Here is a 12,510-nt window from a genome sequence, read left to right as displayed (position 1 = left end):
CCATTTTTTTTTTCAGTTTGAATCAAACATTAATACATATACAACATTTTAATGAAAAATCCTAGCCATATATGCCAATAACAAGCTGAAATGAAAACAACTTAGGAACCACTGGGGGATGAGTAATATGTCTGCATAATAGTAAGAACAATGAGAAAAGCAGCTGCAACAACTCCTATGAATTTCCACACCGTAGGTATATGGTCGCGTAACAAAATTTTGTACCAATTTAATCCGTAGTACAAAATAATTTCGAAAATTCGTCTGCATTGATGCCAAACGAGTATAGGCCATTTTTGCAACATTTTTGTGACTTTCATCCCCTTGTAGTTATACACATTCAACCTTTCACAAATCAAACTATAACTCAAATCCATTTGCGTTGCTCCTTTTGAAATAGAGCAAAATAGTCTCAACAAATCTTCGCTGCTCTTGTTCATATTATTTATAATAATCCCTTTTTTCACAAGAAATTCAATGTCATGCTCACAACATATCAAACCCTTAAAGAAAAGTGCATAAGAAGTGTATTTGCATCTAATTGAAATTTTGCTCTGCTCCCAAGCAATTAAATTCCTCCACTTCACTTCTGTTGTTTCCTTGATGTATATTGGTGGAATTTCCAAGTCTCCCAAATCATTAAAACTTATATCAAAATCAAATATATCTACCAACTTATGCTGATTTTGATCTGTGCTATTTAATTTAGCTCGAATTGTTACCCCAAAAGCATGAAGCTTAGTAGCACAGCGCAATAATTCTAGCTTCGCTTTTTTCCCTTCATGTTGTTGGCTTTGTTCCACGGTAGACAAGTGCATCAAATGAAGTATATGAGCACCTCCAGAGCTATTAACCAAAGGGTAACCAAAAGCCTTACGAACAATGTTAGCAACACGATAATCATTTTTGATGTCACTACCATCGGGAAATACCTTCCGGTATAACTTCTTGAGAACAAGGAAGGGAATTTGATTCTCAAGCATTGCTACATCATTCAAAACAGATAATAATTTTTCATCTGTTTTAAGGATTGCATCATTGTTATAAGAATTCGTATTTTGGTTCTCAATGTAATCGCCAAGCCTAATGAGAAGCTCCATAAGAAAACAACCATCTACAATCATTATTTTAGTGATTTCATGTGGATCTATTTTTTCTAAGATGCTGTTTCCACCATAGCTAGCACAAATCACTTTATCTAACTTGAGAATGTCAATGCCACAATCTTTTAACCTTACCTCCGATCTTCGATTTTGTTCTGGTATTGTTCCTTGTCGTTCAAGAAATTCACTCATGTAATGCCATTTGGGTTCTTCCATTAATTGAAGGTGTCTTGTGGCTCCTCTATGTAAGGGTCCAATGGAGATATCTTTTGGTTTGTAAGCATCTTTGTTTGCTTCTCGAAGTTCGTCTGGAACGCTGGAAATGCTACATGCTTGAACTTCTCCATGATTGAGAGAACCTAACATTATTTCAATGGGAACCATCCAACTATAGTCAGTTGCCATCTTCAATCAATACCAACAAGAACAAAAAAAAAAAAATTCGTTGGAGAAATGTGAATAATGCAACTGTTTCAGATAAATTTGGTTTGAGATAAATTTCAAAGAATTGCAAAGATAGGATAGGATGAAATGAAGAGAATATGGAAAATTATAAATAGGGTGAAATAATTGAATGAAAACTAAACAAACTTTAGTGTAGCTTTCCACTCTTCTTCATGTTTTGAATAAACAAATTTTCCCCTTCTCCTTAATTATCATCATCAACTTTATAATATGCAATTGTTTTATAAAATTTATAAATTTTGCCTAAGCTGCAAGACCAAGTTTATGAAAATTTAATATTTAAATCAAAGTGAACACTGCGATATGCCGCTGAGGTGAATAATTATAGTAGGTCCATAAATAATGAAAAATTAATAAATATTTTTTGTGAACTTATCTTTTTATTTTGTTGATAATTTTTGTGAATTTATCATAATTATTCAGCTCAAACGGTGTACCAATACATATGTAAATAAGATGTATATCTAAAAATTCAAGTTAAGTAGTCAAACCGCACAACTTAAACTAAGGTTAGGAATTCTTATGCAGATATAAACTAGTGTTTTCCCCCTTCCAATTATACTGGTGTAACATTTGAATCATGTTATATTGTTTAATAAAGATTTAACAAATTCAAATTCAACAAAATTCAACGCTGAATTGAAAGTTTATGTCATATAGATCATTCATATTAAATTTAACAAAAATTTAAAATCATTCAATATATTATTAAGATTTATCAAAATTAACAATTTATGTATTTTTATTGAATACCGTTAATCTGAATCACTTTCAATAACATAAAATCATATAAAAGTGCTTAATTATAGTCAGAACTATTGTTAGCCAGCATAGATTGTACTGTGTGCGTTGAATATAGAAATTCTTGCATGCACATATAATGTAATAAACTAAAGAATTGCATTACTCATTAATAAATTAAAAATAATTTAGTTACAAGTCAACAAGTGTGAAATCTATTACTAATATATTAAAATCGATTACCACCAAAGTTCCTAATTTATCCTTATTACTTTTAACCACGTTGCAAATTTTATATCCTTCATTGTAATTTCACTTAAAAAAATTTAAAAAAATAATAATATAAAAACATGATATGCTTAAATATAGGAACAAAATATAATATAGATAGGAACGAAAAATAACAATCTATACATAAAAATAGGAAGAAAAAAAAAATAATTAATAATAATATAATAAAGTTACTAAATTACCTTAAATATTTCTAATAAAATTTCTAATTTTTTATTAAAAATATACACGGGACCAATATTTGTCACTAAACATAAAAAATTGAATAAATAAGTTTACAAGAAATAATTAACACAATAATTCCACTTATATTTTAACAATATTATATAACAAATTTTTAAATATTTTATTCTAAATAAATTTTTTACCATAATATAACAACAAACTTAAATATCGAATAAAAGTCAATGACCCGTGCGAATGCACGGGTCTTTAACTAGTGTTTTAGAATGGTTACACGCCGTTATGACATGGTGTAGCGTGTATTTTAGTTACAAGTGTGTGAACGTGTAAACAACAATTCTTAACGTGTAAACTATAAACTAGAGATAAATCAAGAGATGTGATACAAATAAGATTGTATTAATAAACCTCTAATCTTGTGTAAAAAAAAAAAAAACCCTCTAATCTAGCACAAGGCGTGCAAAGAAAGAGGAAATTTTTTTCAGGTAAAAGCAACACTCCCTAAGCAACTCATCCTCCGGACAAATAAAAGCTTCCATCTCCCACCCAAACCCATCAACACTCCACCCTCTCCGAACATCTCAACCACTGACACCTCAGACTCGACCGCTTTACGTTACTTTAAAATATATATGATTACTTAATTGTTTAAAATGTATACATTAATTATTTAATTCTTTTTTGTCTACCTTTTAAGGGTGAGAAAATACGGTACTTAAGTTGTGACTACACAAATTTTTCTCCACTAAAAATCTAAAACAATTGTTAGAAATCATAACGTGACAACAAGGGTTTGCAATATTTTTTAATTTATTTTTATTACTTGGTACAAAAGAAAATAAAGTTGAAAAGAAAAGAAAAGAAAAAGAAATTAAATAACATCCTTTTGAATACTTGAAATCACAACAAACAACATATTGTCAACTGTATTTTTTTTTTCTTCTAAGTTTTTGGAATGGCTATTGTCAACTGTATTTATTATTAAATATTAAAAAAATAGGTAATGTTAAAGTATATGATAGTGGATAATGAATGATTAAAATATAGCCGAATCAAATTAACCAGCTAAGCACTATTTTTTTTTTATCAATTCCAGCAAAGCACTAAGAATAATGAATGATTTCATTCGCATATTGTCAACTGTATTTTTTTTTTTTTTTATTGTTTTGGAATGGCTATCGTCAACTGTATTATTTATTATAAAATAAATATTTTTTTTTTGAAGAAGTTAAATTAGCCCACCCAAATTGGCACTAGAGAAAATCGAACCTCAGACCTCAAGAGGAGCACACTCCCAGGTCCCAAGTCAATACCAATGCACCAACCCAAGTGGGTTTATAAAATAAATATTAAGAAAATATGTAATGTAAGAGTAAAGCATACAATAATTTTCAAGCCTAAAATAATTTTCTTTTTGAAGAGGCAAAAAATAATATATATATATATATATATATATATATATATATATATATCCATTGACACCAACTAGTTTGACACCAAATGTTACATCTCTCAATAACGTTTTAACCGATATAATTTTTATAAAATCCACCGTTGGATTGAAAGTTTACATCATATAGATCATTTGTGTAAAATTTCAGACAAATCCAAAATCATTTGATATGCTATTGAGACACATAAAGATTAACGGCATTTAAAAAAATACAAAAACCGTTAATTTTGATTTGTGGAAAAAAATAATAATAATAATATGTTTTGGATGCAATCATTTTAATTTCTTTATAAAATGGACGAAAGTGAAATATACGGATCCATATAAATTTCTTCATATAAATTTCAATATATTTTTCAAGTTTGCAACTTACACTAGTTTATCATTGAAGAATTGGTGTGACAGATTATCCTTCATTACTATTTAGAAATGATTAATTTTTTGCTAATCCTATGCCACTACCGCGAGACTTACCGCGAAGCCCGTGCTCAGCATGTACTCCGTATATGTTGCTAGTTGTAAACCTTTGTCAACTGTATATTTTTATTGTTTTAGAAAGGCTATCGTCAACTATATTTATTATTAAATAAATAAATATTAAAAAATATGTAACGTAAGAGTTAAAATATAATAATTTCCAAGTCTAAAATAGTTAAAATATAGCCGAATCTAATTGACAAGCTAAGCATTATATTTTATTGACAATGACACTGAACTCAAGTGCATGTTCTTATATCACCAGATTTCACGGCAAGTGGGATATCACAAGTTTTTGGCTTAAAATGACAATGAAGATCCAACCCGGGGTGATTTTGTCACCTAGCGAGTCTGGTCACGTGCTCGGGCTCGACATATATATATTTTTTTAACATGAGGTTGAAGATGATGAACAGTGTAACAAAAGGTTATATTAATATATATATATATTAGTAAAACTATTATTATATAACCTCTCGTGTGTTGGTGTAGTGGTTGTGTTTTCGGTTGATCATGTATAGGACTTGAGTTCAACTCTAGCTTCCCCATTTATCTTTTTATCCTTTTGTTTTTTCACTTCATTTTCATTTATTTATTTATATACATTATTAAAAATATCTAAAAATTCCAAAAATATATTTCTTTGTTTTCTTTATCAAAAATACTAAAAGTATCAACTTTGTTTCCTTTTTATATATGGTAAAAATAGTAAAAAATGTATTATTATTATTGTTTTTCTTTGATTTTAATTTTTTACCTCATGCTTAAATATAACCCAAAATACAAAAAAAAAAAATGTTTGATTGCTTTTGTGTTAATCTCAAATATGTAAAATATGTTGTAATTCTACTTTCTTTCATATGTAGGATTGTGGGGAGTTTATGACATTTACTTATGTACTTATTATGAATCAAATATTTAGATTAAATCCTTAAAATTAATTACTTTTATTATAATTTCAGTATATAAATTATATATATTATTATTAGTTAAAAATGGTCTGATCCGGTTGAACCCCGGTCTGAAAACCTTAAACCAATAAACATTTGTGCATTTGCGGTTAAAATTGTGCCCAGGCTTAATATTATTCCTGGAGTCGCCACTGATCGAACCTGAGACCTCATGCATACTTTCTAATTCTCTCATCACTGGATCAAACCTATTGGCTTGTATATCATCAAGTTTGATTACTATACTAGAGAAGTAAATATAAAAATTATTTTTTGAAATTATTTTCTAAACGATAATGCTAACATATGCCTTGTTAAGGAAAGCAAATATTAAAATTATTTTTTGAGACTTTTGTATTTTAATTTATTTTAAAATTATATTTTTTGTATTATTAAATATAAATAATGTATATTAAATGACTCTTAATCTATTACTAATATATTAAAATCGATTACCACCAAACTTCTTTATTTATCCTTATTACTTTTAACAACGTTGCAAGTTTTATATCCTTCATTGTAATTTTGGTAAAACAAGGAACAAAACAAATTACAGATAGGAACAAAACAGAACAATCTATACATAAAAATAGCGGAAAAAAAATTACAGAAAGAATATAGAAAAAAAAAGTAATCGCATAAACATAGGAATATAAAAAAAATAACACTCTATAAAAAAAACATAAATACGGAGTAATATTTTTCAAAGAAACATAAACAATTTTTTTTATAAATGAAACATAACAATATTACTACAAAGTTTACTACTAACCATTAATAATAATATAATAAAGTTAATTAATATCAAACTTATTAAATTACCCTAAATATTCCTAATAAAATTTCTAATTTTTGATTAAAAATATACACGAGACCATTATTTTTCACTGAAACATCAAAATTGAATAAATAAGTTTACAAGAAATATTAACTAACAAAATAATTAATTCCACTTATATATTTTAATAATATTATATAATAACAAATTTTTAAATATATAATTTAAATAAATTTTCTACATTAATATAATGACAAACTCAAATATCGATAAAAGTCTATAGACCCGTACGAATGTACAGTTCGCACGTGTCTCTAAACTAGTATAAAAATAAAATCACATGTTATTATCCAAAATGTAATTGCAAGTGAATAATATCATTGAAAAATAAAATTCACGAGCTTCATATTATTCTTTTACGGCTTAAGTTGTTATCCAATTGATAATGGTTCAATATCAAATATATATTAATTAAGTTATTCTTTCAATAAGGGGTATTTGTTCAACAACCAATAAGGACAAGTTACATTATTAACTTATAAATAATTTTTATTTTATTACATGCATATATCCTTTTTGGTTTTTGGTCAAGACATACATATATCTTTTTATTATTGGTTAATGGATAAATACTCCTAAATAAATTATGAAGATCATTAGTTTCTAATCCAAGATGACATTTATCATTATTAATGTTTTTGAATATTTTTATCGGCATTAGGATTTTTCCTATTTATCTATAGCCCCCTCGTGTTCATGTATATAAACCCCAAAATACATTGTCCTTGAACAAGCAACAACCATTTGAAACCCATATAGTGATATAAGTGTGAATCTTCTTTCCAACTTGTGAAAGATTTCGTAGATATCTATCCCCCACGGTGGTTCCGATCAAACAAATTAAAGTCATGTCTAGTAGCAGGTATGCTTTTGCACGTTTTTAAATATTACTCGATTATAAAGAAGAAACATACATGATGGTTTCGGCTAATGTTATAGACTAATTAAATTAAAATTCTCTTTTTGATGGTTTCGTGTTATATTTTAGATTTCATATCAACGTTTTCGTTCTCCCTTTACACTCTCATTTTTTTTTTAAAATAAAAATTATGAGTTTAACAGACAAAAAAAAAAACGAACAAAAAACTGCAAGAAAAATAAGGAGGCACACAACCAATAAACTAAAACCTCTCAAAGACACCACTATGAGAAGAAGAGAACCCTTTAGGAAGAGAGAGATAAGGACCACCCACAGGTAGGACAAAATAACAAGAGAGCCACCAATTTTTCTGACCTGTCGAGACTCAAGACGACACCCCAACACTCTTATAACTAACATCTAATATGAATAACAACAAAATACTTTTTAACTACTTAAAAAACTCTCCATTCTAGCATTTTTTAAAATAAACTCATCGATCAAATCTTCATATTATATATTTTTTTGTTCACTTTAATGTTTTTCCGGAAGCCTAACTACTTTGAATTGAGCCATTAAATTATTCTTTAACAAAAACATTGAACATCTCTATTTTATTTTTTTAATCAATGTTTTCATATTTTTTAAAAATCTACTACTAAATTTTGTTGAGGCACTCGAAAAATAGAGGTGTGATTATATAGCACACTTTGCTCATGTTTATGACCTGCCTTTAGTTTAGCAACTTCAATTTGTTGGATGGTAAATTTCTTCTTCTACATGTAAATTTGCTAATTATTTAATTTGTTATAGTCATAGTTATAGTTACTATTTTGATATGGTTGTGGAGCGTGAGGTGAATAGTGCTTTGCCGGAGAGACCAGCTGTGACAGCTCCAGATCATGATACCGACGACAGGTTAAAAAAGGATACAAATTCCGGCAACAGGTTATGTTTTATCCCCTCGACTTATATTCTCTGATTCTATTGGTTCCAATTTTGTATAAGCAAACTAAATTATATGTAAAAAATTAACTTTTATCATTTTTAAAATTTACTTTTACATTTTAGTTAAAAAAAAAGATTTACTTTTACATATTCTTATAAAGTTAAATATATATTGCATTTAATTTGATCTATTCCTCCTTTTACCCCGTGATCAAGCTTGAAATAAGTTTTTTGACAAAAGCTTGAAATAAGTTTTTTGACAAAAGCTTGAAATAATAAGTTAAAAACTAGGGATGAAAATGGGTGCCCATGGATGCGAGTTTGATACTACCCAAACCTACACTCATATATTCGGGTGTCACCCAAACCCAAACTCAAATGTTATTCGAACGGGAAATAATTAATGGAGACTAAAACTTGAGAAATTTTTTATAAAAACTAAACAAAATTTAAGCTATTTATAGGGACCAAAACTTATCTAACCCTTACATTGATGATAATTTTATTATGAATATCGTTATTAACGTACTATTCAAAATTTTCAAAATGATGTAGTCAACCACATCCACGATCAGCAATTGTCGGAGTCATCGACGTCAATGAAGTAGCATTGCCATTTTTAAGTGAACATGAACGACGTAGATCAATGAAGCTATCAGGTGAATTATAATTAATTTCTATTAATTTCTATTAAATATAATTCTATTTTTTCCATTTTTTACATTTCATTTTTATCAAAGAGTTGTTGTTTCAGCAATTGTTTCAGAAATGTTTGAAGGAATAGAAGAAGAATTGATGAACCGACCCAATAATGGAGCGATATATGATGAGATTTTGACCTTTTGGACAACCGTCAAAGAACGGTTGAAATTTCTATCAAAGAATCATGGAGAACTTTCAATCGATGAAGCTATTGAAATATATGATGCATCAGTTCTCTCGAATCATTTGAAAAAACATGAACATGAGATTGAGTTGGCAGGGAAAATTGCTCATAGTGGTGTGCTTTTGATACTTCAAGGACAAAGGCTAGAAAAGGAAGGGCACAAAGAACTTGCCCTAAGCAAATCCGAGTTGAAGAAGGCGTATGTTTGAATCGTTGGTATGCCATGAAATAAAGTTGAATAAAACAAAATTTGATAACACAAAGTTCTTTTAACTTTGAATAACCTATTTTATTTCATTCCACTCTATTAATAAGTATATATTTAAGTAATTTGAATATAGATCACTATTATACTTCATTCGCAATGAAACACTATGTAATTAAGAAACCTTTTGGGTTCTCCGGAGTCACCTTGTTGGCTTTCTTATAGCGAAAGCAAACACATCGTAAGGCATGCATGTAGTTTTTCTTTTTGCCGTATCATATATATGGGCATGTTACTCTTTGTTTGTTAGGCTTTTCTATTAGATTAATGCTGGTGTGTACGAAACGAAAAACATGAATGAATCTAAGCCATCAATTTTTAACCCAAGACTAGCATGATTTCCACCAAATATGGAAGTTTAGTGAATTCAGCCAGTAAAACAATCCCATATAAGCATTTTTATATTTCGCATGCCACGTTTGTCGTATCAAGTAGCATTGCTCTTTCTATTATGCTTCAATATTATACTAGTACTCCAATGTTTTAATTTTTTTATTTTTGGTAGATTATAGTATTCCAATTTTATCCAGCCAAATAAAATTTCTCCACAAAATAATATATAATAATATGTTTTGGTTTGTGGAAAAAAATAATAATAATATGTTTTGGATGCAATCATTTTAATTTCTTTATAAAATGGACGAAAGTGAAATATACTCGTCATCCATGGATCCATATAAATTTCTTCATATAAATTTGGGTTTATTTTGTTTCTTAAAAAAAAAATGAAACTTTCTAAAAATGATAAAATCAACAATGATAAGCAAACCCAATATTCAAACAAAAAACTTGCATGCATGCAATTAATTTATTTTTTAATGCTTATAAAAAATGAAAATGGTAAAATAAAAACTAAAAGTCTTGCGATCAGTAGATTACTACTTCATCTAAGACAAAAAAAAAAAAAAAACTAAAAGTATTCCCCACTTATATCACGCATATATTGTCCTAATTAATTAATGTAAGCAACGATTATAAAATAAGTGTACAAGAAGAATAAATTTTACTCTGATATTATATTGGCACTGTGATTTCCATGTCTGATGGTTCTAGTGGAAGTCTTTAATGTCTACTACGAACACTTTAAATAGAAAAAAGAGGAATAGCTTTCACATATGGTATGCCTACAATAACTTTTCCACCACGGGCAAGTTGATTTTAGCCATTAAATCAAATAAAAACTACATCTTTATGATAGTCTCTTAATACTAGATCTAACTACATTCTTTCTACAACCCATCTTCTTCCCTTGTCTCCACCACCTCTCTATTCCCTCCACCGTATTGCAAGTGCAATCCATGGTGGCAAAATTATTGCTTTTACAATATAAAAAAAAATTGAAATGAGAAAAAAACAACAAACTTTGGTAATAATTTGGTGACGTTTCAAGATCCCTTTCCTTTGCTTCAATCCTTAAAAAACCCACAAACCATCTTCAATTTAAAATTAATTTTGAACTGAAATTAATTAACAAAACTTAAGGTAAAACATTAAACAATGATTTATGAACTAATAATTTTAAGGTTTCATCATTATTCCTATTAGTAGTTAAGATTAACAGTTTATAAATTTTTATTGAATTTCGTTAATTTTGGTGGGTCTCAATAACACATCAAATAATTTTCAATTTTTTTAACAATTTGTATAGATAGTCTATAATTTTATATCCAACGGTAAAATTTTTAAATTTGTATTCGTTATAGAGTTATCGATGTTAACCAACTCTTTCAAGTTAGCCTTCAATTTTTTTTTTGGTACAATAGCACCCTCTTAATTCTATTGTTCTGCATACCACACACTTTGCTATTAATACATAACAAAACATAGACCAAAAATTAGTCATTTGATAATTTTTTTTTTATAAGCAAACAATATATTATAAAGGAGTACAAATGGGTACTCAATTCCTTACAATATAAAGCAAATTATAGTATGATTAGAAGACATACAATAGGTTCTATACCCCATTCATAAAAAGAGAGAGATGACTTACGGCCAAACCGACCCCTAAACCAAAACCAAGAAAAAGTTTTAATATCATCTATAAGTTTGGAAGCATCCGGGATAGCTCCATTAAAAACAACATTATTTCTAAGCTTCCATAGACACCATGTAGTGGCCAGCCAAATCAAATGACGAATCCGATTACCTTTTTTTGATTTAACCAAAGAATCAAAGGATAAAAGTGATTCCAACCTTCCAAACCTGCCGGTAAATCCTGCCCTAACCATCTATAGATAGTATCCCACACACCTTTGACAAAAGAGCAATTGAAGAATAGATGGGAACAGTCTTCCTTATGCATATAACAAAAAATACAAGAAAAATCATGCGGATTATTCAATATACCTCTATGATGAAGGGCTGCCCGCGTAGGTAGCTTCTCTAGAAGCAATCTCCAACCAAAAATATCAACTTTGGACGAAACATAGTTTTTCCAAAGCTTTTGGATAGCATCCAAAACATTTGACTCCAAAACAACCGTGTTAGAATATTGAAGCAACAAATTATAACACGATTTAACAGAAAAAGGCCAACCGTACCCCGCACCCACCGCCAATTCGTCGAGAAATCACACCAATAAAATACTTGATGTGTGGAGCAATAGAACGGGAACCAATATCAATAGGATAAACAATAATAATAACAACCAACAAAAAAGATAAAAGAGAATAAAGAACACGATAATTTGTTTACCTAGTTCGGTCCCGCAATGACTTACTCTAGGGAGAGAGCAACCCTTCCGTTCCACTAAATCAAATAAGTGACTTTACCAAGAAATTCCCAAACAAGGGTTACAAGAATTAGCCTATGATATGATCCTAATTCTACCCAAGTCCCGAATCTCTTCCCGTGATCAAGAGACTCACTGATTTAGTGTTTCCCAAGGTGTGGTTCAATTACCCTTTGTCCAACCCTAAAATTATACCAAAATAAATTCTTGTTTCTCTCTCAAACTCTAGCCTTGTGTCGGCAGCAAATCCTAATTAAATTCTATGCCATAGCAACATCTATTTATAGAAAAATATATGTCTAAATATAAGAAACAAA

General features: G+C 28.8%; 2 protein-coding genes across 2 annotated transcripts; one reads left to right on the top strand and one right to left on the bottom strand.

Moving 5' to 3' along the window:
- Positions 1-101: 101 nt before the first annotated feature.
- Positions 102-1,508, bottom strand: LOC123922028 (UPF0481 protein At3g47200-like). Its single transcript, XM_045974772.1, has one exon. It carries the CDS (start codon positions 1,506-1,508, stop codon positions 102-104), a length of 1,407 nt encoding a protein of 468 aa, XP_045830728.1.
- Positions 1,509-7,224: 5,716 nt separating this feature from the next.
- Positions 7,225-9,708, top strand: LOC123924853. The gene is made up of 4 exons (XM_045977832.1): positions 7,225-7,363; positions 8,174-8,308; positions 8,864-8,967; positions 9,063-9,708. The coding sequence occupies exons 1-4, from the start codon at positions 7,350-7,352 to the stop codon at positions 9,401-9,403; spliced, it is 594 nt and encodes a 197-aa protein (XP_045833788.1). The 5' UTR covers positions 7,225-7,349; the 3' UTR covers positions 9,404-9,708.
- Positions 9,709-12,510: the final 2,802 nt, after the last annotated feature.

This window comes from Trifolium pratense, linkage group LG4, assembly GCF_020283565.1.
Source record: "Trifolium pratense cultivar HEN17-A07 linkage group LG4, ARS_RC_1.1, whole genome shotgun sequence".
NCBI classification, from domain to species: Eukaryota; Viridiplantae; Streptophyta; class Magnoliopsida; order Fabales; family Fabaceae; genus Trifolium; species Trifolium pratense.
The sequence above is the reverse complement of the archived record's forward strand: the minus strand, read 5'-3'. Positions and strand labels throughout refer to the sequence as shown.